This window comes from Lepidothrix coronata, unplaced genomic scaffold (genome assembly GCF_001604755.1).
Source record: "Lepidothrix coronata isolate B3197 unplaced genomic scaffold, Lepidothrix_coronata-1.0 Scaffold194, whole genome shotgun sequence".
Lineage (NCBI taxonomy): Eukaryota > Metazoa > Chordata > Aves > Passeriformes > Pipridae > Lepidothrix > Lepidothrix coronata.
Genome location: NW_016690374.1, coordinates 294,320 through 320,520, shown reverse-complemented (window position 1 = coordinate 320,520; position 26,201 = coordinate 294,320). Strand labels below are relative to the sequence as shown.

At 36.2% G+C, this 26,201-nt stretch overlaps 1 protein-coding gene across 3 annotated transcripts in view; it reads right to left on the bottom strand.

Moving 5' to 3' along the window:
* The window catches only part of XPO4 (exportin 4), an 82,100-nt gene that overhangs the window by 24,538 nt on the left and 31,361 nt on the right, over positions 1 to 26,201 (bottom strand). For all 3 annotated transcript variants that reach the window (XM_017831664.1, XM_017831666.1, XM_017831665.1), the window contains exons 5-12: positions 20,702 to 20,818; positions 19,768 to 19,921; positions 10,989 to 11,101; positions 8,427 to 8,584; positions 7,994 to 8,168; positions 3,279 to 3,455; positions 939 to 1,081; positions 675 to 820 (exon numbers count right to left, since the gene is read on the bottom strand). In XM_017831664.1, the coding sequence (XP_017687153.1) occupies positions 675 to 820; positions 939 to 1,081; positions 3,279 to 3,455; positions 7,994 to 8,168; positions 8,427 to 8,584; positions 10,989 to 11,101; positions 19,768 to 19,921; positions 20,702 to 20,818 (1,183 nt within the window). The remainder of the gene's footprint in view (positions 1 to 674; positions 821 to 938; positions 1,082 to 3,278; positions 3,456 to 7,993; positions 8,169 to 8,426; positions 8,585 to 10,988; positions 11,102 to 19,767; positions 19,922 to 20,701; positions 20,819 to 26,201) is intronic.

Here is a 26,201-nt window from a genome sequence, read left to right as displayed (position 1 = left end):
AATACATTCATGTCAACATCTGAGAGTGATTAAAACATCAGATATAAAAAAAAATCCCACAAAATACATATTATAATATAATCCTACAAAATGTATAGTATATGATATATTTCTCCTAACAAAGACATAGTTATTACGTTTTGCAAACATAAGTAAAATATTTTCATCTAAAAATTAAAACTGAAATTCAACTTCCCTGAAATATAACAAAATGGCAGGACATGGATCATCAGCACTGAGAAATTCTAGAACTTACTTGATTCTTGGCCACCACTGAGTACTACCATTATCCTGATCTCACACTGGTTCCCTTATAAAGTCATGTGCCTCCAGACAATACCACTGGTACCATGAACAGACTAATTTCTTGAATAGGTTGACTGATAACACAGCTGAAATCTATAACAAAATTAGTTGTGGGCATTTCCAAAGGACACTACCTCATGTAAAGATTTCATCAATCTTTTAAAGATAAACATTCATGTTATTCAGGCAGATGAAAGTAAAGCAAAGACTTTGCAAGTAAGATGCATGTAAGATGAAATTATCATAAAGGATAAAAGGTATAGTCACTTAAGAGTAGTTGATATACAGGGTTTCTTTTTTTTTTTTTTAAGATGTCCCAGCTGCAACAAGACTACCAGAATTAGTACTATTTAAAGCTGTTCACTAACCTGTGACTAAAATAAGCCAATGAATATCCTCATACAGATCATCAAGCACTTTATTGTCAATTGAACCTGATGCTGGTGAGGCAAGTAACTGCTGCTGATGTCTTTGCAACTGACCATGGAGCCTTGTCACTCGGTCTTCTAACAAACTGTGGACAAATAACAATAAAATAACTTCATTGCTTTTAAATTGTTTCGGCCAAGTCAGGCTTTTCATATGTGATGGCTTTACTGATTTGCATTCATGACTAATTTTTTTGTACTTACCTTGTAAGAAGAGGTATACAGTGTTCTGCAGCAATTCTCCCCAGCATGCCTACACTGGCCAACTGGTCACAGAACTGGTCTCTGTCATCTTCCTGCAGCTCACTTATTTCTTCTTCTTCCCGAGAGGCCACACCATTGGCAGTCTTTGGTTATTTCAACAAAATTAGAAGCAACCAGTTAAGAGTCATACTTGTTAAATTTACCATCATCAGTTTTCTGCATTATTTTGGCTCTTTCTTTCAAGGTGTTTTGCATGGATGAACAACAAATTTGTACTAAACACTGAAGAGTTAAACAGAGTCAATATGGGTTCGTATTATTTTAAAATCAGCATTTCACAAACTCATTAGCAAAATGTCACACAGTTAATTTGTCTATTTGCTACTGTTTCCAATAGTGCTCTCAAGTAAAAAGATTCACTGTGAAAAGACTCAAGAATAGGACTTATGAAAATTGATGCTTGTTATTAATAGTATAAACACAAGTTGGTCAATAGCAAAGCAGCTTCTTTACATTTTATAAATCAGCTCTGTTGTGCATCCACTGCTAGAAGTGTGATATAAGGTACTGAATTAGTCTGGCTCACAGAGATGGTCTCCAAAACCAATGATCAAAAGATTGTTGAAGTACATTTGTATTTCAAATCACGTATATAGCAAACCAAGAACCATTTTAAATACTGGAACTTCCATGCTTTTTCCTATTCATTAGTCGAAGATACTGTTGTCAGTTGTCTGAGATCTTACTTAAATCATGTAATAGGTACTATTTTTCAAGATGAAATGAAAATCATCTCTTTTATTAAAGATTTTCCATAACCTACTGTTTGAAAGGAAATAGTAGTTTAAAAAGTACTATTTAAAAATAAAAAAGTACTTTAAAAAGTAAATGCTATAACCTCAGGAAAACAGAAGACTAATAATCATCATCACCTCAGTTTTATTTTTTGCTGATGCAAAGTTGCACTGTTCAATTTCTCACAGTTTATCTTGGTTGCATTATTAAATAATACTATTTAAATAATAATCAGATCTTACTCCTTGAAGAGATGAACCATGATATGTAGAAACTAAGTATCAGTATTAAAAGTTTTCAAAATCTCTTGAATACTCATAAAATTTATGCAAGTAACACAGTAAAATATAAGAGAGAAAGCTATCAGTTTGCTTTATTTCTACAGGTCCTGGAAAACTGAATCCACACACAACTTCTTATACCAAGTGCTTATAACCCATCTTTTCTTTATGTAACCCAGCAAATCATTCTCTTTTGGCAACTTCAAAGTTGCAGCTGTTTACTGAAGGGTGAGCCTCTGCTCTCAAAGTAGGGATTGAAAGTTCCTGTTACTGCTTTGATATCGAACAAGAAGCATTCTAAAATGCCAGCTGTGGCTTTTAAAAGGTTACCCATGGGATAAATGACTTATCTCACAGAATGACATGAATTAACCTGTGTATACAAGTTATGTCAAGACCGCCTGATATGAATTCAAAGTTCTCTTGCGAAATATTTCTCTTGGTTTTGGCACTGTTATTACCATCTGTTACATATTGAGATAGCAGAATTAAGTTTTATACAGTGCTTTTCAGAATGAGGTATCTCGGAGATCTTTGCACAGCATCAAACTAAAGAGAGATTTTATACAGTTACTGAATTGAATCTATGCAATAATTAATTCATCTAACATCTACACCCAACTTTCGGCATAAGAATCTATTCTAGAAAGATCCAGACTACTTGCAAATATACTAATCTGCTTTCTTTCTCCATGGCTACAGAGATACTTGATGTACTTTTAGGCTTTCTTTAGAACAGTCACCTGTTCAAAAATTCAACCGGGAATTCAAGTTATCCTAAAGGACCACATGATATTCCAAGTTTCTTCTATCCTGAGCATAGTCAGCCCACATTTTTTTCAGATATTTATGCATTATACTTTGAAGGTAATGTATGGGAGCTAACATTCATAAAATAGGCTTTCAATTTCTTCACTGAGAATTTTGATCAGGTCTCTAAGGCCATCCAGAGAAGGATGGTCAAAAGTTTAGTCACTGTATCTGTGGGAAGAAAGCAAGACACACATTGATCCGAGTTACAGGTTTACTTTTTTCTAATTTTTTTAAGTGATTTCCAACTTTGCATTTCTTTATTTCCTCTTCAGAATGTTAGAAACAGACTGGGAAATGACAACTGAGTAACAAATTCGTCAATTTTTTCATTTCCAAAGCCACAAATAGCAATTCTACACTCGCTGCCTTGAGTTACATAATATATACACACCAAAAGACATGGGCTAGCTACTATATGTCATCATCAAAATCTACTAAAATGAGGGCTTACCAAATTCCTTGTGCCATCAGGAGCAGCTAGATGGCACTGAATGTAGGAATTAAAGACTTGAACAGCATGTTGGGTAAAGAAACCTTTATGGAAATGTTTGTCATCTTGTACTAAAGTAAGCCAAGATTCCAGCAACTTATCATATGCCTCCATATACACCATGTCATCTTTGTCAAGCTGTAAGAGATGAAAGAAACAAATGAAAAATCTTATTCCTAAACTAAACCACAGGAACGTGCTTATATTCATTATTAAACAGATGTTCTTCTCCTGTTGAAACAAAAAGAAATAAGTCACAAAACCCATCTAAGGATAGCCAAGATTGAAGCAATGCATCAAAAAGGTCAGTGCAGCTTTCGTGCTTGCTAGGCTTTTAAAAAACTATCAGTGTGTTTAGCTGTTTCTCTTCATCTGATGTTGCATATAGATTTATATGTATTCCACTACTACTGAAAGAAAGAGACAGAAAAGACAATGATTCTCTGTTCCACAGGAAATTACTGCAAGATTGCCATGTGTTCAAGAAACCTTACTACAGGTAGCCAGTTTTGATGAATAATCACAACTTCTCATTCTATAAGCAAACCAAAAAACAGTGGAAATGCCTGCACCTCCAATTACTTGGTGTATTTCAACTGATGCTTCATGTTTCTAATTATTCATATGTGCTTCTACGTAGTACTTAAGCTGCAGAAGGAAACAACTTATCTGAAATACAAAGTCCTGGGTTACAGGCAGACTAAAAAACCCAAACAGCAAAGAGGTCATTTATTTTAAAAATATTTTTAATATAACTATCAACTTTTTGTCTTGATGTAAAAATTGAACTTTTGTAAATATATCCAACCTCCAATAACTCCAGTGTGGTTGTACAGATAAACATGCTGCTAAGACGCTAAACTCCCTCTAAGAAGTCTTCTCAATTTTGAACCAACAGGATGGCTCACAGAAGTTACTTTCAGATAGCAGAGCTTAGTAAAATGGTTCATTGATGAAATGAAGAGACATTAAGGCCTTAATCATACTCCAGACACAAGAATTCCTGACTTTCAGTGAAGTTACAAACATGGTTGAATGAACAGGCAAGGAAAAGAAAACATTGGCTGATTAAGAGGAAGAACAGATATCACACTGGAAGTGTTTCAAGATAGCTTCACCGCATCATTTTGTAACTGCAAAGTGGTCATATTTGCATAAGTTAAAATATGGGACACACTGATGCAATTGCAAAACCAAAAGCTGAAGATGACAAGGAGAGAGGCAAAATTGCATTCAACACTGACATAAGTCACAAATTTGGGAAGGACAACATAACTTTTTTAAAACTTGGCTAAAGGTCACATGAATTTACAGACAGTCATTTAATCCTAAAATATTTTTATATGTATGTAATATACATACATCTATTAACCTACATACAACTTTTCATAATTTGTAAGAATCAAGAGCATAAGCAAATAAACACACGTCTTTATGAACAACAAAATACCCTCAAAATACATCCAATTCATTTATTTGAAAAGGTAATAAAGAAGATAATGTCATGAAGAAAAATTATTTTAACTCTAAGATATTCTCATAAGCAATCTAGGACTAATATGCCTCTATAAAGTACATGCCCAATAGTAGAAAGATTTTATCCATATTGAACCAATTCGGTCCCAAAGAAACCTTATTAAAAATCCCAATCCTTATTTCAGATTACCTACAGCTGAGCTACGGAAGATGTCCTACAGATAAAGTGTTGTGCTGTAGACTGGAGAGCTTAATCATTCTGATGGATCAGAACTCAGATCTTCAAGAAAGGCAAGATAAAACCAACAAAGTTAAAGCAAAAATGCTTAATTCCTCTACTACAGGAAACAAGAAGAAATTTGGTCCTTCTTCCTTCACAGTTTGCTGACCCTTTGAAGAACAAACACTACAAAAAATTGTCAAGCAGCAATAAGCTAGAAAGCATTGGAAGCACAGCAGAGAAGACCAAATTCGGAATGATCTCTGCCATCACATGATACTTAAAAAATATCATGAAACAGAACAATGCACTGAGATTCAGTTTGAGAAAAAGAAGCCTTTGATATAGTTTCTTAAAGTCAAATATAATTTGACTTTTCATCCAACATCCTGTTTAAACTCTTCACTATTTCGGATGGACTATTTGATTTCTACTTTTGCAAAAGCATTAGGTGTTAAGCAAGGTGGAGCATAGCTGTGGACAAGTATTTTCTCTCAGACCTAGTGACATTAAAGGAAGAGATTACTGGTCCAACTTGCACCATAAACCAGCATTGCTGAAGCTTACTGCTCTCCCTCCATTAGCATAGCTGTTCAGGCAAATGTTCAAACTTCCTTCAGTCAATCTCTCCAACCCTAAGCGGCAGGTTAATGTGAAACAGTTTGAACATGATATTTTGATTGTGGGTTTCCCCCCTTGGTTGAAAATCACTATTAGCTGCTTTGAAGTGGTTTGCATATTTTGATCCAGTGCCTCCACGTTTTGACAGTTTTCATAGCAGATCTTGAGCAAAATAGATTCCTTGTCCCTCATGGGCTTTCTGCTGTGTTCACATGATACATTCTGCTGGCACACAAAGTGGCAGAAATATGAGGAACACAGCTTTTTTAAGCAGCAAAGCTTAAGGAGTATGCCTGCCTGCCTGCCTTCTGCTGCACTTCGTATTTCTGAAAAGCTCTGAGAACTCTACTGAGCCCAACACACATGGTATTTTATATATCAAAAAGCTCTTAATTGCAGACAGCACATGAGCTCACAGAAGGTATCACTACACACATTCTAAGCAAGAAGCTTGGGGAACACATTAATCATGGCTGGGACATTCCTAAGCCAAAAGATCATTTCCAGGGATGCAAAATAGTACTTCTATAGGCACAGCACACATTACACCATCAGGACTAAGTTAGCAGTAACTTGAAAGTCTTGGTAGCACGCCTTATTGCTCATGCACTGTTAAGATATAAGCATTGTTTTTTGGAAGGCACATCACTACAGAATTCTGTATCATTCTGAAAATCAGAGAAACAACATGAAGTTGAGACACCTATAAGAGCAGTAACAGAACAGGAGGGGTGAAAGTGTAATGTTCCTCTTTTCACAGGATGATTTAAAGATTGAAGGACAGTGAGAAAATTCCCCCAAACAACAATAACAAAAAAAACCCTCTTGCATTCTCTTGGTTTGATGCTGCTTAATCTGAGAACATTTATTACTTACAGAAGTTTCTTCAGCAAAACGTATGGGATTAAGTATGTGTAGCAGCCACAGTTTACTAGGCATAACTAGCTAGTCATTTCCAAAATAAACTTTTTATCAGATAGCGTACATGCTATTGTAAGATTTTGCTGAGAAATTAAGTGTTTTGAATGGGATTATGTTGAGCACTGTTTTCATTAAATATGATTGCTTATTCTAGTCCTCAAGTAACAAGAGGCTAACTGAGGAAACAACATCCCTTTAGTCCCTTGAATTTAAATGACAGCTGCCTGTGGTTTTTACTAAATCTTTTCTATAAGGGCTTCAGGAGCATTCCTAAATGTATCGGTGAGCACTAGAACACATGTTCAATGTTCTACTAGAAAATTCCAAAAACAGAGCAAAATTTGACCAATAAAGTCTGGAAAGTAGCTGTATTTCAGACTCTGAATTTAATCACCAATTTTTTGATTAAGATATGAAAAAACTTTAAAGTTTAAGTGAGCACCGGGCCAAATGTAATACATTTTAACCTTGCACTGAAGAGATGATTTAATGCCCTGCAATGAATGCTAATTAACACACCTGTGTTCTCTAGTAACAAAACATGTCCATCAACTTTGTAACTAAATACTTCTATAACTATTTTCAAACTCAGGTAATTAACCTTAGTCATTATACGAAACGAGAAAAAAAATATCATACTTTCTCATGTTAATAGGGAAATACTGGTTAGTATCTTGATAATCTCATATCTACATCTACTGCATATAAATAGCTGAAGAGCAAGATTATTCACCTTAATTTTTATGGTTTTTTTTCCCCTTGAACTAGGTCTCCTTAGGGGTTTTTATTTTTAATGCAATTTTTAGAAGCAGAAAACTTGGACTTCCCCATTGGTCTTTAGCGTTACAACCAAAATTTGAAAGAAGAGAAGAAAATCCTCTTAGTTCCTGTGCTAGATTTGTACACACAATTACCATTTGAACTGTGTCAGTGATGAAGGTATGATCTGAACAGCTTAGAAATCTGGAGTTAACAACAGATCTTAATGGCTACATTCACTTAAAACAGAAACTCTGAAACAGAACTCTTGACAGCAGTTAATTTGCAGTCTGCCCATATGTTCACATAGTCATTTTAAGCTTTTGGGACTGTAGCTTGTTTACTACCTACAACAGTTTTCAGAGAAGTCCTACAACAGCAAGTCAGCAATAGCTAAGACTTCGATATTTTTAAATTAATCCATTCTTTTTAAAATTAAAAATTTAAGACAAGTATTTTAAATCAAAACAAAATCTGAAAGATGAACAAAGTGTGTAATTTTGTTCATTACATTGCGTGAAATAAAAAGAAAACTCTCTCAGAAAGGATTTCAGAAATCTAGGACAAAACCACTGAATTCACAACAGTTATTAACACAACAGCCAAATTCTCCTGTCGCTTGTGCTTATCACAATTAGAGAGAAACAAAAAAGATTACCTCCTATTTGCAGCTACTTACCACTTCTTCCAAGGCAGCACTTCTTCCAAAGGAACAGGTGAGGTGTGCGAGGCAGTTTACAAATGAAGAGAAAAGTTCATTTGGAATGGCCGTTAAAATATTGCGAGGAAATACAGTTATCAGGTTGCTGATAATACTGGAAATTCCCACTGCTTCAGAGTCTTCTATTTCAATTCTGTAGATAGAAACAGCAGGTTTTTGCCATTAAAAAAAAAATGTTAAAAGGGAATAGGTTTTGTTGATAGACTTTCAATCAATAAATCTACTTCATATTATGTAAGGACCACCTAATTTAAATTGCCTTTTCTTTCAACAGTACATACAAATTATACCCAGAAATAAGCAAGCCATACCACTTCTCCTCACAGATATGCTACACCCCAAACCGAAGATAAAAAGATGCCATCTAAATTTAGATAGCAGGCATACATACCCATTGATAGTATTCAGTAATCCCTCAATGAAGTGTGCCAGGTAATCAACTTGTGAACCTTCATCAGGAAAGACTGGCCCGTGCAAAGACGCCAGCTGTGCCAGGCACTGTAATGAATCTTGGGCCATATCTGTATCTTCTCTGATTTTTCGATGTACCTTTCAGGAAGTGAGGTAGTTAATAATACATGAAAACAGGGTGTTCTTAAAACAGTCACATGGCTCTCAATCCAAAAGAGCACACACCAAAAAAAGCTTACTATAACTTCCATTCAGTCTGAAATGCAAGGGTTTCTATAACTCCCTAAACCATGGCAAATGTCAAGATAGTGACTCAGCTCACAAAATCGTAAGCTGTGAGTTAGCTCACTGAAACTAACATTTAGTTAAGGCTCACCTACATGTTGAAAATTGAACTGTCTACTGAATGTTATGTCTTAAAGAGGGAAACAGATGCCAGCCAGTCAGACATGCTGCTCTTTCTAAAAACAGCAATAATGACAGTCATCTCTATTATGCTAACTATGCCTAGGCTATAGAGTCTTGCTAAAGTTAGTCAACGAGTTCAATCAAGATTATATAGATGCTTCTTTAGCAGAGGTAAACACTGAAGACATATACAAAAATGAATGCATCACTTCCTTGGCAACACCCTCATGTTATACAAGACCAACAGTAATCTTCCTGTATTTCTGCAAACTGTTATGTCATTACTTCTGTTGTTGAGACTTTCTAGATTAAAATCTTACTATTTCAACAAACATATTCTCACATACTTATCTGAATCATCAAGTATGGATTTAAAGAATTTTCTTAGGCTCATGCCTCCTATTTTTTCACGTAAGATTTACTGGATAAATAAATATACAGTAGTTTTTTCAGCCAGAAGCAAAATTTAGTTAAATTATTTCAGCAATATTATATATAAAAGTATAGTTAAAACACTAACCATTTCTCTGTGGTGTTATAGTTGCAAGTTCACCCAACTCATAACTAGTTGGATTAGCTGCAAAGTTAATCCCTGAAAGATCAAACTAGCAGGAGAAACAAACCCTGCAACAGAAATACCCTTCCTAATATACAACCCACACGAGGCTGAGATTAGAACTGGAGGCACTCACTTTAACACGGCAGCCCAGCCAATTTTTGCAAGGTTATTAAAATTTCTCAGATCAGATAAGTGATTAAAAATTAATACCAGTCACTTATGTTACTTCAAACAGCAAGCTACTACTGCAAGGCTCAACCACTGCAAATCAGGAATCTAAAACCAAAACAGACAGCATACTGCCCTGGCTAGTGTTCACTGAAGCACAGGCAAGCTTTGGTTACTATTAAGTAACACGCAAATGTACTAAAACAAATCTGTATATTATTCAAAATTTTTTTTCTTATCACAAATAAGTAACTGTAAGCCAATCAAGGAAATGGATACCTAACTCTGACAAGTTCATACTATTAAATGAGGAAGGGTTCACATGTAAGCCAAAAAGTTATTTGCATGTGGAGGTTCACAGCTGACAGTAGCAACTGTCTGGATAGTCTAGACAGCTGTTCAGATTGTGTGTAGCTGCTAAGAGTTCTGCCAGTGATTTTTTTCACCTTTTCAAAACTACGTGAACAGATAAATTTTTACTTTTATTGCAAGTTTTAAAAAAAAATTATCAAAAAATCCTATAAAGTAAGGACATATATCCAAACGTACTGTCAAGCAGCACTAGAGAGTTAAATTCACATTGTCTAATGACAACTTTGTCCAAGTTTTGAGCACATCATTTCTCTGCTTGCAAAAATGAAAAAAGCATGAGAATGCTGAATTCTCAGGTCCCAAGAGATGTAATGTAAGTTAAATCGCATAGTAAATGAATTTATAAGTCAATATATGTTGCTGCTGCAGTTAAGTCCTTGCTGAGCAATAACTACAAACTTCTCCCAACAGTTGCCAAAAGAAAACAATCCTAGTTTTATCCATTTTTAAAACTGTAGGGTTTTTAAGTTAAGGAAATTGAGTTCCCCTCTCTCAACACTACTTCTTCCTCATCCCTCTAGCTTATTTTCTATTTTAACTTGTTTGGATTTACTTTGTGCTGAGGAAAGAGGTAGAGAATTCTGTATGCTGAAACTGGGTAGAAAACTACAACTACATTATTTATTTTCAGCTGTTCCCTTGAGTAAATGCTTTAAGATCTGCAAACACAAACTGCTCATCTGATCTTTTCTGATAGCCCTTACACTTATCTGAAAGATATACTCTACTACTACTCATCAGGCTTGGTTTTGTCTGATGAGAATACGTCCAAAAGTATTAAATGTAAAAAAGTTTAGATAACTATAATACCTTTTTCTTTAGCTAATGGTTATCAATTTAAAACAATTAATAGGCAAAATATATATTCAAACCCAGGAAAAAGACAATCCTTCTGTCTGCTTTGATAAGCAAGCTGAATTTAACAGAATCAGTCCTACCTGATGCAAAAGGAAGAGTCCAACAATACAGTTTTAGAACAGGAAGGAGCTGCTTTCCCTGCGGTCTGGACTATGAAAGTTGAAGAAAGAAACTTACTGTAAAGAAAAGCTCCATAACTCTGCTGTCCAGGAGAGTCTCGCGCCAGGATTCTGTTGGCTTTAGCATCACATTTTGTGAGGATTCAAACATAGCTATATAATGTCTGCCCAGTTATCTGGTGTCAAGGTCAACAATAACATTCCTACTTGGCTTTAAAAAAATCCTAGATACAACAGGATCCATTCAGAAAGAATGTAATGGAAACAAACTTTAAGCCTCTTCACATACACAGCATAATTCATGCATGAGGCCAAGGAATAAAAGGTATTAAGTATTGAAAAAAAGAATGCTCCAGGAATGTTAGATAACAGTTTGATCATAATTATGAGACATACCATAGCGATACGATCACTTTGATAACCAGGGTGTCTAATGCGACACAGCGAGAAGGGAAAAAAGCGACCGCAATTAACAGGTGTTAAAATTTATGCAAAATAGGAAATAATTTTCTAAAAAATTTTCCTGGCAGCTTTTAAAAAGGCCTTACCATAGCTAAAGATAGCTCATTGAAATCTATATCCTATTTTTCTAAATAGCCAAATACGCATCACAGAATACAGATATGTTAGCTCTGCATGAATCTACGTTTTCTCATCACACTGAGAACAAAAGCATTAGACAGCACAAGGCATCGTCATATTAAACATGTTTGTAAGAGATGCATGTAAAAAATGAGCACACTGTGAAGCCATTTTACTGCACTCATTTCAGCTCTCACCACATATTTTGGCATAACTTAATTTACAAAATTCTGCAAATGTTCTAGTACAGAAAAAACAGACGTAAGCAAAAATATTTAAACAAGCAGGTTCAATTCTTTGTCAGTCTGGTCATGCAGAAGAGCGTTCAAAGATTTCTGAAGTGCTTCCTTTTGTGACACCACCCAATCCAAGTAGTAGTAAAAACGCTTTAACTCAGCAACTTACATTTTATTTGTCTTTCTTAAACCCTACATTATCCTTCTTGATCCCTTTCTAACCCAACCGTCAGAGTAAGTAACAGCATGTTCAGCTGCACGTAATTTACTTACTGGTAACGAACTGCATTAACTTTTGTACTGTAAGTAATCAGGTATTATAAAAAATGTGTATAAAAACCTATTTCTATGTCTAGAAAAAAAATAAATTCTACAGGGGTATCATGCAAGAAAGTAGACCCCTTAACTTTTGATGGGTTTTGTTTGAGGGAATAATATTTAAAGTAAGCATCTAGTTTAATAAGAAGAATTGTGTCAAAACGTAGGATGCACACTTTTAGTTTAGTTACATGTGTCTTCTGAGTTCTGCCACAAAACAAAATTCCTAACAAAACTGTGCAAAACCACATTCCAAAAAGGGGCTTTTTCCACAGCACAGTACCAAGTGTACCTTCACTGGTGCTATGTGTCCAGAACTTCTGTCAGCATGTTATACTGCCTAAGAACAATCAGATATTTTCACACTAGTGTAAAACAAAACCAGTTTCACAGTTTTAAAAATTATCAGTGTACGTTGAACCATACCAGATCTGCATTCTTTCAAATGGAGAAATGCTAAAAATCACAGAACTTTCTATTTTACTTCCCTCTGAGAGACAGGCGCAATTTTAGTGATCAAAAATGGTTTGGGGTTCTCCCCAGTGGAAAAAAAAAAATTAAAATATGGGCATGAAATTATCACAAGCAAACATGCTTTATCAGGAGCAATATTACAAATTAAAACTAATTTTACCTGGCAAATTAAGATATGCCTTTTTTTCCTTTTCATGTGGAATGTTTTAGTCAAAATGGTATTTTAAAACCATTTACTGACAAGAATGCCCTTTGCTGTGAACATACCAATATCAGAAGACAATCACAGATATAATATCGATCTCTTAAAATAAATTTGTTCTTTGCTAGGTTGAGCCCACAGAGAGGATAAGCTACAAAACACTTTTCATGTGGAATGAAAGAAGGGCTGGTTTGCTGTCACTATTTTAACAAGGCTCACTATTTAGCAGCCCTATCCTGTTATTTTTAGTCCTGTTTCTCACGCTAATGGACTGATGACACATCTGACAATAGGAGATTTGTGGGTAAAATATCTGTTCACTGAACATCACAAATTATGCCTCCACCTATCAATGGAGATCTTGAACCCATTTTCCATCACATACTAAATGTATGCAAACATTACCAGAAGTTGGCTGTGGAGATGCTTGCTGCCAAGAAATACCCCAGTTTATACTGTGCTATGGTTCAGCCTTATTAGCAGCACTCCAGTTATGCCAAATCTGAAAAAAATGGCACTAATTACCTAGTACATGGGTTACACAGGACAAATGCAGTCTTCATCATCCAAAATTAATTTACTTCTCAATACTTATGAAGAAACAAAAAGTACAGTACTAGAACAACACTTTTTTTCTAAGCACTCAAGCTTAGACTTATGATTTAGACTTTTAACAGAGATTTATGATAAGCGGAGATCAGTCTACCGTGACATCCTGGAGAGTTCGGGGGGTTTTCTATTTGTTTCTAAAATGAAAAACATTTGTAAACCACTTCTGGTAATAATACAAATGCTTCTAACATTCCTAGTTCAACTGAGGAACTATTAACTCTTACTACAATTCACGTTGAATGACATGGAAATTCAAGCTAGGAAACAGCTACCAGAAGTATGTCAAAGTTTCACCCATTTTGCAAGGCTTAGGGCACTGATTCCTTCAGACAGTAGAATCTTCTGCATGAATCAGAACAGATTATTCAATAACATGAACCAAACGCTTTTGAAAAGCATAAGAATATAACTAGATGCCTTCATGTATGATAAGGCTCATATGCTCACTATTAGTGTCTAGAGAGGAAAAGGAGAAGACCATAATGTTTAAAAAGAGATTTTCTTTTATCTTTGCTAAATTTATGCATGTAGACATTATGCTTGGTTTTGTTTCATGAGCTAGAAAAATACGAGTAGTCTTTTTAAACTTACAAATTTTTAAAACTAATTTAGAAAACAAAGTTCAAGGTTTTATGTGCTTCTTGGAGAAACATATTAAGAAAAAGAAAATAAAAGACCAGCAAATGTGGAGTTTTCCTCTCACTCTTAGCCTCTGTCCCAGGAAGGGTCTGATCAGTGAAGATGCATATCAAAATATTTCATATCCTAAGGCAGCCATGAGGGATTATAATGTTTCACTTCAGTACTTGCTACAAATTCCAGTATCTGAGAATGGACCCCACAGTCTTTTTCCTAAGAGAGGCAAGTCTTGTTCTTCCACAAAGCAGTAAGTTTGGAACTCAATAACCAAAGCTGAGATTTCTCCTGCTAGAACCCCATTCACAAATTTGTCCACAGGAGTGAAGAACATCTCAGAAATGGAGGAAAAGCTCCCGGAGTGCTAAGGTCCAAATATCTTTCTTAAAAGTTATTTTAATCACTTTACCTTTGTTGTTTGAAATATTTCTGGACAGTTTTGTGCCAGTCTCAGACTTGTATTTTACAATTAAAAAACTGTATTAGAAAGGTAAGTGCTTGGAGATCTGCCATACACTGTTAACATACTGATTTTATTCGGATTTTTAAGACCTCCTCTGCCTTTCTAGCTAGTCAGCCAAGAACATAGGATGAGTCCAAGGAGCAACTGCCTAAAACTGATGCAGAGGCTTGCTGCCCCCTATGGAGAAATTCCTCACAGACCTTTCCATACCTTACACTCTCAGCAAATACATGCAGCAACCAGGACAAGGAATATATACTTAAATATTTAATTATTAAACACAAATATTCTTAACTACCATGAGAATGAAACAGTATTTTGTGTTGGAGACACTGGACTCAGATTGCAGCAACAGGGGGAGGAAGTGTAGGAACACCCAAGCTAATTTTAAACCTGGCCGATCCCAGAGCCTCTAGCAGTTTAGCCATTCCAGAACCAAGGCTCATGACCACCCAAGTGGATTCTCCAGTTCCTGGTACATTCTGCTGTTATGGTTATACAGCTAATGGTATGCAAGCTAATCACCTCAAGCCTAACTTGCATTTAAAGCACCTATGCACAAGTAGTTGCCATGCAGATGCAGCTTACAAGTCATAGAGGCTGCCATCTAGGATGCTGATGACTATCTTTAAAAAACTGGAAACTTAAACTACTGGGGCAAGCAAGCAGAACATCAGTTCCCCTTCATAAAAATGGTGATTACAAAGATGCTCTTAACATTGCAACTTGATTTCAAAATTCATTCAGGAAAACCTAAATGATGAAAGACTAGTAGTTAAAAAGTTCAGTATCAATATAAGTATCTTTAGTGCAATTGTGATCAAATTCAGGGGACCCGTCAATCTTACTGGGTTTGTCCAATGTTGTCTTAAAAAGTTGCTAGAAAGGATTGCCAAGAAAACATGTAGTACCCTAGAAATAATTTATAAACATCAAGGATTTCAAAGTCAGGTCAGTTTTCACCTAAAAGTGGTAAGTCTAAGAAAAGTAAAATGCAGCTCTCTTTTGCACTTTCATAAATACAGCTATTTCAGTTACACTGAATTTTTCTTTATATCCCAAACAATAGCCAGGACAATGCCCCAACCCTTCATTTTTCAGATAAGGACAGGCTGTTGTAGTAAATTCAGGATAATTCCAGGCTGCTAAAAACAAGGCCTATGAAAAGCAGCTGTGCTGCTGAAGAAATCTCTGTTGTAACTCTTTGGTACAGGTTGAATCCTTTCTGTAGCTATGCAACAAATCAAGCTGGGGACCATGACCCGATTAAAAAAACACCCCCATGCCAGGTGGTTCCTTGCTCAGTATCATGCTCATGGGAGGTGATAAGGCAGGGTGCTTTTTCAGCAGCAATGCCAACATGAATAATTTCTTAAAACAAAATCTCGAGTTTTCTGGAGCATTCTGTGTGGTTTTCATGCACTTCCATTATGTGCAACAGATGCTTCCAATCTGGGTTGGACTGAGTTCAGATCTTGAAAGTCTGCAGAACAGTATGGTTCACAGAATCTCCCAGACAGGTGTCTCATTCTGGCTTGAGGTTTAAAAGACATTTTCAAAACAGAGATATGAAAAGCTTTCTTCCTTTAACTGTGCGGCCAAGGAACACACACAAAAATGTTCAGATCAGACAAAAGCTTCAGTCAGTTCATACAACTGCCATTGCACCATTAACTTCAATGGAACAGCAATGATGCATATTAGCACAGTGCAACTCATTAGGTTTACATAACCTGCATTTTAAATCCCCTATTCTACTTTTATTAGAAAATTTGCCAGCTTGCCTCCAAACAAGTAAAGGCACCAAATCCAAAACAAGAACTAAAGCTCAAGCTTCTCTTTATGTACTATGACCCACACATTAAAGAGAACAAGGGATAAGTACTTCCATGACAGCTCCTAATGACAGATAACAGACACCTGTCCATAGATGGGAGACAGCTGGACAAAAATCTTATGGTCTGCTGAAGAACTTTTCCATTTGAGGACATTCATCCAAAGCGCATTAGAATGTAGCTGCCAAGAACAGAGAAATCCCAAAATCAAGAAGATGGGAGAAACGTCTCTGGACGTAAAGTAATATAATTTATAATTACATCCTGACTTCACAGGACATACATGTTCATGCCAAGGTGCATTAAAACCCAGCAACATTCAGCTCCCTAACTAGAGACTTAGGGTACTCACAATGTACTAGGAGTGAGCTTGAACTTCTATCTAGTGCAATAGATGAAGGCAGTCTTGTAAAGGAGACAGCTGTACCTCTTAACACTGATCACCTGCACTTCCTTAATTAATAAAAACATTCATTTAAGAAAAGATGCAGTTAAAACTAGTTCTATTTGAGTAAACAATATTTAACAGTACTGTAACAGCACTGAAAAAAAGAAACTGTACAGAAGCCAACATGCCACAACAGACTATCTCTGAATCAGCCGTAAACACCGGGTGAACTAGTATCTCAAGGCAGCACATAAAAATAACAGTAGATGATTGCCAGAAAATGAAATGGGAGAAACTGCAGATGACCAAAGGGAGGCCTCCAAGGTCACTGTGCCATGTCCTTCCTATTGCAGGCACTACATCCAAAGACACTTTAAAAATACTGAGTTCCAATTTGAAAGTAGGTAGACCCCAGTCTCTCTTCTTTTGTTGCTCCGATGAGGTGGCCATTTCAGAATTTGTCTTTCCTGGTGGCAATTGACAATACAGACTTATTACAACTCTTCTGTCAGGACTGGTGGCAGCACTGTCCAAGACTGCATTTAACAAAGCAACACTTATCCTATAACACTTGTCCCATAACAGCACAGAACTCTTTAGAAGTGCTATGTTTTGATGCAATTCTCAAACTTGGGGATTTAAATAACCTGCCTCTTGCAATGGTCACTGTACAGTTAATGCACATTTATGTTACTTCCCTTTTTTGAAGGTACAAGAATCTTACTAAAGATTGCATAAATATACTGCAGATCACTGTGATGCTGCAGGGAATACTGAGAATTAATACTATCTTGCCAGGGGAAATACCAACTAAAGGAAAAAGATATATCTGAGGATACAATGGATCGATTTACTCCATGCTTCGAGTATTAAATTTATTCCCATGGCTTCAGCACATGTACTGTCAAGATTTGGAGAGAGGATACCAAAAGGATGCCAAGCGGTCAATCAACACAGCAATTCTTACGTTCCATGTAATGTGCTACGTATTTAGAAACTACAGCCAAGTTTCCCTGCCCATGAGCTAACAATTAACAGTTACTTTTAAACCAGTCTTCTTAAGGAAGAGAGATTTACGCCACAATACAGTCAACATGGTGCTGTAAACCCCAACAGGTATTGAATCTTTGGCAGCTGAGACCCACATTTCTCAAGGATGATTGAGGACATTCCAACTTCTGTGAAAACAGGTTGCTACATAGAGCAGGAAGACCCAAGCTGGTGCTGAAATTCTTACTGCAAAATGAAACATCCAGTGGTAGAAAACAAAAAGTTGGTATCAAACGGATCAGAAATTATGAAAATATTTGAAACAGACTCATTAAGAGCACTTGTGGTTCACACTAAAGGTCCATCCAATCTCCAGAAATGGCCAGAATTTGTCTAACAACTGTAGTATCTAAAGTAGGTCAAGTAGCAGAAAACATTGTTAACCTTAAGAAGCAGTATGGCTTGCATTGCTATTTCTATTAACACTTCTTTAGTAGCATCTATCTACAGACTAAATCAACTTCATTTATACGGATGTATAAAGAAAAGCTACAACTCCCAAGGCTCACCATCTTACTTGTATCTATTTAGCTCCACCACTACAAACCTTAGCCTGGGATAAAGAGCTCATGAAGAACTATAGCCTTCACTTCAAACTGTAACAAGATCAGTATTTAGGACTACATCAGAGGTTTGTACAGAGCAAGACTAAAATTCAGAGGGAATCACCACTGCACAACACAAAAGCATTTCCCTTCTATTTAAGATTACAGCTTAGAAGAAGTGTTCACACATGATTTGAATTCTTACAAATCCCAAATCCACTTCCAAAAACTTTTATAAGGTGCAATAATTTGACTACAGTGTCCATCTTGTAGGCACATGCACTAAATTCCTCTCTGAACCTCTTCCAAATCACTTCAGGGACAAACAGAAGCAGGGTATTTACTTTTAATCCATGGCACCTTCTGTATAGCCAATATAACTGGTATTCTGCTTTACAGATGTGAACTAAGGAATATCCAGTTTCAAATAAATTTACTTTTGCTGCCTGCAGTAAAATGAACAGACTCAAAGAAAACAAAACCTCAGAGATATCACCTTCTGACTTCCACACTAGGAAAGCAAATAAAATCCCTCACAGTGTATTTGAAGGCAACATCAAGATTCCTGCAGTATGTATAACTTGGTAGCAATTTTAAACATTTTAATAAAAAAGTTGATAAAACAGATCAAAAATTTGGCTCTTGCAAGGTTTGTTGAGCTTCTTAAAGACAGTCTGGCTATTAAAAGAGGTACTATAATGATGTACTATATACACTGTCTTAAATCTCTATTAAATACAGAGTGTAATTAAATATTTCTACAATATTCATCTAGCCCATTTTTTGGACTCAACATTTTTGTATCTTTTTCCTTCTCTCCCTCACTAACACCCTTTCTCCTTCTGATTCCCATTTCCTCCTCTACTGTCCAACTCCACCTTTCTCTGGACTAATAATCAGCACACATCACAAAAATGTCAAAATGGAAGCAGTGGAAGCACCTGCATAAAAAGGAGATGCCATTTCTTCTCTCAGCTATCAAACATTTTTTTTCAGACTGAAGAGAATCTATTTTATGTTCTAGTATACGACCATGCTCTTTTATGGGGAGTTGGTTGAGCATGCATGTTCCTAGATGATCGGACATTTGCCTGCCCCTTTCTCTTCTGAGGAAGAAAAGTAGGACAGACCAGATCTCTGCATAAAAATTAAACAGAACTTAGACTTTTCACCGTATGGTTCTACACTAAAGCAGCATATTACACATTTCCTCAACCCTGAACCAAACCAGACAGACCATGAACCTGTAACAGGGCTGCTCTGTTTGTTTTGTCTTTTATGTAAAATACTTTAAAACTTTAATGAAGAGCAACAGCAGCTTCTGTTAGCAAGCATGGTGGTGACCAAAAGCACTCATGGAAGAAAATATAAATCAAGGACTAAATATAAGGTTTATAAAGTTTTACTTTTTTCTCTCCTTTCAAAGACTTTACTTGTCACGCAGTAGGAAGTGACCCAAGTCAACAGAAACAAAGGTCCTGACATAAAAAGGATATAATTTGGAGGAAGGAAGTTCCAGCTTAAGACCTGATTGGCTAGTGCAAGATAACGCTGAAACACTGAAGACATCTGAGCATTGAGGTTTTCACGTCTGCTGAATTCCTGAAGTACCTCTACCGTGAGCATGAAGATCTGCCGCAGATCATCCTCCTATAGTCAGGACGAACACAATATATTGAGTATCTCAGTCATTAATTAAAATGCTGATTAAAAAGGAATATTTTTTCTAAAGAGAAAATAATTTTCTGGTTTCACCCTATTTTTCATTACAATACAGAAAATATTCTGAAGCTGTCAGTGAGAATTCCCTCCTTTTGCCAAAATCAATTGATTACATTTGCAAAGACTATGAAAAAAATCTTCTGTAAATGCCATTTATTAAAAGATTAAAAAACAATATGTTTTTAAATAACTGGTGGAAAAGAGTTGGTCTTTGGCATGAAAAAAAGTTGGTAAGTTGTTCCACAACAGTCAGTTTAAAGCAATGGCTTCACGAAAACATTTCTGACTGGCCAAACAATACATCTGAGACAACCAGACTACACCATCTGCAATAATATTTTTAAATACATACATAGCTCTCCTTGGCTTTAAACCAAAGCTATATTTAAGACTATCATTGTTCCACAGAGTATTCGTTTTGTTTGCAATTGGTAGCCAAGGAATTAAGAGCCCAACCGCATAAAGATCTGTAGCTCTACATTCACAAAATGGGCACAAAGGGATTGCACCTTCTTGATACAGGTTTTTTAAAAATACATTATCAATTTTCCTGAAGTAGCCAGTATCTGCCTTTGTAGTATTTGTTCTAATAAATGCTTTTAAAGACACAGTGCACCTGAATGCACCTGGCACAGGAAAGTACTTCTGCTTCTCAATGTTTAAATTTTAGAAAGAGAGGTATCATATATCAATACAGAACTAGTTTACCTGAAATATACGTTTACAGTTACCATGGAACTCCATGCTTAGTCCAATGTTGCTGGTTTTACTTGAACTTGAGAACTCGCTCAACAACGCCGTTAGAATGGAACAGGCCAAAGTTTGCTATAAAAAAAATAAGGGGGAATAATATAACTAAAAGATGTCCAATAATGTAATAGCACCTACAGTGTCCTTCAATTTTTTTATTAGCATTTTAATATGACTATTGCTTCCGTTCCTTCTAACACAAACTAAACAAGTCAAAATTTCAGGAATATAGATCCTTGGATGAACCATCTCCAGAATCATCAGGGCTCCATCTTACACAAAAGAAACTCAATTATTTGAGCTATATCAAAGCTGGCACCTGTGCAGTCTTCACTACAAAACAGAAACCAACTTATTGCAAACCATTTTCCAGCCTTGCCGTTTATTTTCTCTCTCTGTGCACAAGGCTTTACAGGTATTAGTTTCAGGGAAGATTCTTTCCACTTATTTCAATTGATCTAATAGTTCAGGTCACATCACTTTGAGGTTTGTTTTGGCCCTTCTTTGCATTTGCTACACTTACCATGTTGGTATTTGATAATGATTAAATTTATAGCACTAGAAGTGACAGAAGTTTGTCAAAAGCAACACTTGCGATAATACACCGTCTACATCTTTTCCTTCTCCCTCGTCAAAAAAAATTGAGAGGAATCCACAGAAACCTCTGATTTTTGAAAGGTCTTTGATACTTCCCTCCAAAGCACAATATCCACAAGCCTCAGAAATAATCTTTAAGATTACTCTTACAAAACAATGCCTCCGAAGCAATATAAAAATCAGTGAGAAAAAGGCATGGTAATTTCACAGAGACAGATTCATGAAAGTCGAAGGTTTAAGTATCCTTTTCATTCTCAAAATTTAACGTAAGGTAAATCAAATGCCTATCCTAAAACACAACAGTCAACCTTCTTTATGAAACACATGGCTCCAGCCTTTGTTGCTGTTTTCTTAAATAAAAAAAAAAAGGTTTTTTTCCTGATGCCAAAGGCCAGTAACCATCATCACTGGTTTTAATATCTGTTAACCCATCTTTGCACACAAAAGAGAGTAAGTATTGCTCACTGGAGATGCAAGCAGTACTTCAGAAGTGTGCCATACACTACTGTAACAAGTACAATAGAAAGTGTATACCAGTGAAATGAAAACATCTTTTTGTTAAAGAGATGTTCTTAACAAAAAACTTCACAATTACTGGCTATCCTCCCAGACTGTTTGGAGCCAAGGTGCTAGGGATGGACAGAGGGATAGGAATTGTTAAAGGGTCATGCATGCCAGCAAGTGTCCAGGGGTTAAAGAGAAATATGCACACTACCTCTGAACACCCGAAAGATTAAAGTGGAGATGATACTATTTATGCAAGCTCATACAACAGCTGAGACCAGTGCCATCCACCCACCAACTGCAACATCTTTGTTCAGAAATGCCTCTGAAGTCAGTACCTTGACCCCCCCAGACAACTAGTTATCTTAGCCAGTATACACTAAATTAACATTCTTACTTGCTAAATAAGTCCCAGACAGATCAACCATAATGGCTTCATGATAATATACGGGTTTTCTCTTCTATGCAATAAAGCTGTATCAGTACAGGAGACAGCATATTGCTGATCAGTTGCTAAGTACAAGCTTTACATTTTAAAGAAATAACCGTTTATTTCAAGTGGACTATTTCTCATCTACAGTCACCTCTGTCAAATGACACATATGACAAAAGCAATGTTCAGCCAGTGAAAAACAGCATTACATTTTAAACTATTCTAGTAAAAGTTCAACATTGTCAGTTCTATACTAGAAGTATTTCTAATTAGCTCAAACATTTCAGTATTTTATTTCCAAATTTATGTGTAAGGTATTCATACAATAAATATTTTTTCTGTAGAGGAAATCCTGATTTGATCCAATATAAAAAAAAATGAAAATCAGTGTAGACTAGCATTGAGTTTTAAATCCAACATTAGAAGTTCCATATGAAAAGAATTAACCTGGGTTAAAAAACCCAATTAACCAACCAACCAAAAACCTAAAAACACCTGAAGTTTGACTTTAGAACAATGCTTCAGATAAAAATACATGTTTTCAAAGCAATAATGCAAAGCTGCCAGAGAACACTGTTCAATTTCATTATGTGCCAGGAGATTCAGAGGTCTTACAAGACTCTCTAAATAGTTTAAAATACAGGCTTTTATTTGATGCTTAAATTACTGACACACTCACATTTTTCAGCTCAAAGCATCCATGACATAAGGACATCATTAGTTGTAATTATTAATCTGTACACTTTGATGCTCTATAATACACCCTGATTAACAAGTGGTATCAGTGGCTCCAATAGTACAATGGCCTGGGTAAAGCTAAGCTGCTTCTGTGTTACCATGCAAAGATCTTCACACCAAGCCACCATCCAGACCACCACAGGACAAGCAGGGCAGCAAAGCAGACCACCTACCACTTGCAGTTGGTTGCCAATTATTGGAAAATAAATCAGTAACTTCGAATGACAGACAAGGAGTAAGAGGAAAACAATGTCTGTTCCCACCATGATTACAAACAGTTAATATTAGTTAAAATAATAGACATTTCCCCTTCCTTTTTCTCCAGTCTGTTTATATGTATATAATAATGTATCCTTTCTCTTTGGAGAGTAATCTGTTACTGAATGATACAAGTGTGTTCCAGTTTTTTTGTGTGCTTTTCTCCTGATTCCAAGAAGAAATTATATGGAAGGTTAAATTTTATGACTGATGGTAAACACATCTCTTGGAAGGTGGAAAGAGCAATGGATGTAGCTAGGCTGACTGAATCTGCTAAGAGCCCAATAAAGCAGCTTGAGCAGTGACCTGTCTCCCTAATTTCAATGAGAGCTATTTCAGGTAGTTCTGAGACATCACTACCTGCTTTGAGCATGACAGAAGTTACTAAAGATTTACACAATTTATTCCCTCCAGCATCCTAGTTCATGGCATACACCAGGGCACAATGCATCCCTCTGCTCTCTTCCCTCCTACTGAGGACCCAGCATGCCATCTACTTCCTCAGCTTGGTATTTCAATACCTGGGCTGCAAATCCTGCCCCACTCCCCTACCATCCCAAGGGTGCTGTGTGCAAGATGGGCACACCCATGTGATCCTGTCACCATCTGCACCTGCATTTACCCCTTGCATCCATGAGTAATTGTAAGAACTCCAGTATATCCAGGTCACCAGAGCAGGAGGAGAAGATATTGGCCAGTAATTTAAAATTTACTGCAACAACAGGTTGAGACAAGATAGCTTGAGACTGGTTTCCTAGAAGGCAGGTGCCAGCCCCCATGAGTTCAGCTTTTAGACAAGAGCTGAACAAGACAGACCACAGGACCTGTAACCAGTCCTTGCAATGTCAAGCATTTGCATAGAGCTATACGAAACTACCACTGGCTTCCCAAAAGTGGCATACGGCTGCAGGAATATTAACTAACTATTGGTTTAAAGGAACATGTGCCCTGCCATCTATTAAACTCTCCTGAATACACAGCAATACTTCAGAAACTCTGGAATATAGCTTAAGCACACTTTACTAAAAATAAAATTTGACTTTTCATAAAGTAACTTTACTCAAAGTTAACTACTAATATTTTGAATTATATTTTTTTAATTTACAGGTATGTTTGGTTTGAAGACACTAATGACATCAACACAAATGCTATTAGAAGAAAGATTTAAAAAATCTGAAAACCAACATAATTTCAGAGAAACCAGTACTGGTGTTCTCTGTGAACTAAAATTACTTCCTCTTACACATAAGAATATTGAATGCGACTAATACATATCCAATTCTAGGGTGGAGTGCTTTTTCTGTTGTTTTGTGGTGGGGTTTTGGGTTCTTTTATAAAGGTTTTTGCCACACCACAGAAGAGATCAACAATCCAAGTTAGTAATACCACATAGTAATAAGTAGAAAATGCACGTGACTCTAGGCATCATATTAAAAGCCAGATCTGAATGTCTATTGTGCAGTAATGCCATTAACTTCATACCAGTAAGAGTACACCTCTGAACCCAGTTTGACTCACTCGCTAGCAATTTCACCAGTTCTGCCACAAGTACATACCCAAACAATAACCCCATCTAACAAAATAAAATCCTCCTCTTGTTGAGAGTGGATTGCCTCTGAGAATAGCTTGGCACTCACCCCAGTTAGCTTTATTACCAGGAATAAACTTTATGAAAGATCACTATACATAAAATAGACTCTCAGCTGCTCAAACAGAAGATCAATGGGACTTGTGATAAGAGATTAACTTGGCAATCAGACACCCAGCGGTAACATCGTTTTAGTGGTTTTCTTTTTAAATTACTCAAATGAAACAGACACTACAGAAAGACTGTGCACCATTTTAACAGTAAACAACATTTATATATCATTCATAAAACTCAGATGCAAAAGGTAAATGCAACTTATTCCTCCAAATGGAATGCCCCCTATAAAAAAGTTAAACCCATAATGTTTGAAGGGATTTCACACTTGTGCCTGCGCTGCCCATGGAATAAATGAACTGCTTCATTTGAGGGTAGTTAGGTTACAAAGCATCTGAAGGGGAGAAGAGTTCAAATACAGCTTAGGAAAAAATGGACATGTGGTACACCAGCTCTGAGGCAGAAAAGCCAACAAAGCCAAATGAACTACAACACCAAAACAGTTTCCTCTGCTCTAAAATTCAGAGTAGAGATACACTTAGGCTGTCAGAGGTTTGATTAATTTATTTTACTGCAAAACCTAAGCTATCATGTGATGCCCTCTACAAGTGTTATTTACACCTATAGAAAAAGTTGTAAGCATATTTAAAAGAATGAAGGTCTTGTCTTCATAGAAAAAAATCATAGTATCTACCCTGTTACATTAGATCACTGCCAGCCAGAATATGCATTTAGAGGACTTTTTGTCTCCACCTGTACAATGCAAACTCTGTTACTGAAATCAAAGAGAACTGGCTTTATATTTAATAATACCCCTAAACTACCTACATTTAACTTGCACAAGAGTAGGAAGAATTAAAAAAAAAAAGAATTTGCTATGTTGCTCCTAGGTGATGGAATTCTGTAATGAGAATGTGTCCAAAGCAATTTTACCAAATAAGTTGTTTAAAGCAAGGCTTTCTTTATAAAGGCAGTAATACACTTCTTTCCTAACTTCCTTGAATAAGCACAGCTGTATTTGCTAACATTTTCAGAGTATCTAAATCTCCAATGTAAGCTGCAACTACAAATGGAAAATTTAACAGGATGGCCACAGGGCCAAAAGAAATACCAGAAAAGACATATACGGAGCAACTGGGGCCACTCCAACTTTTCACCTTCTGAGTATTGCAAAGTGAGTGGGGGACCCAGAAGTTGAAGTAGTGGTTCTTAACCAAAGAAAAACAGAATATATTCTGAAGAAAGAGAAGCAAGCACTAAATTCTATCTGTTTGTTCCTTCCCAAA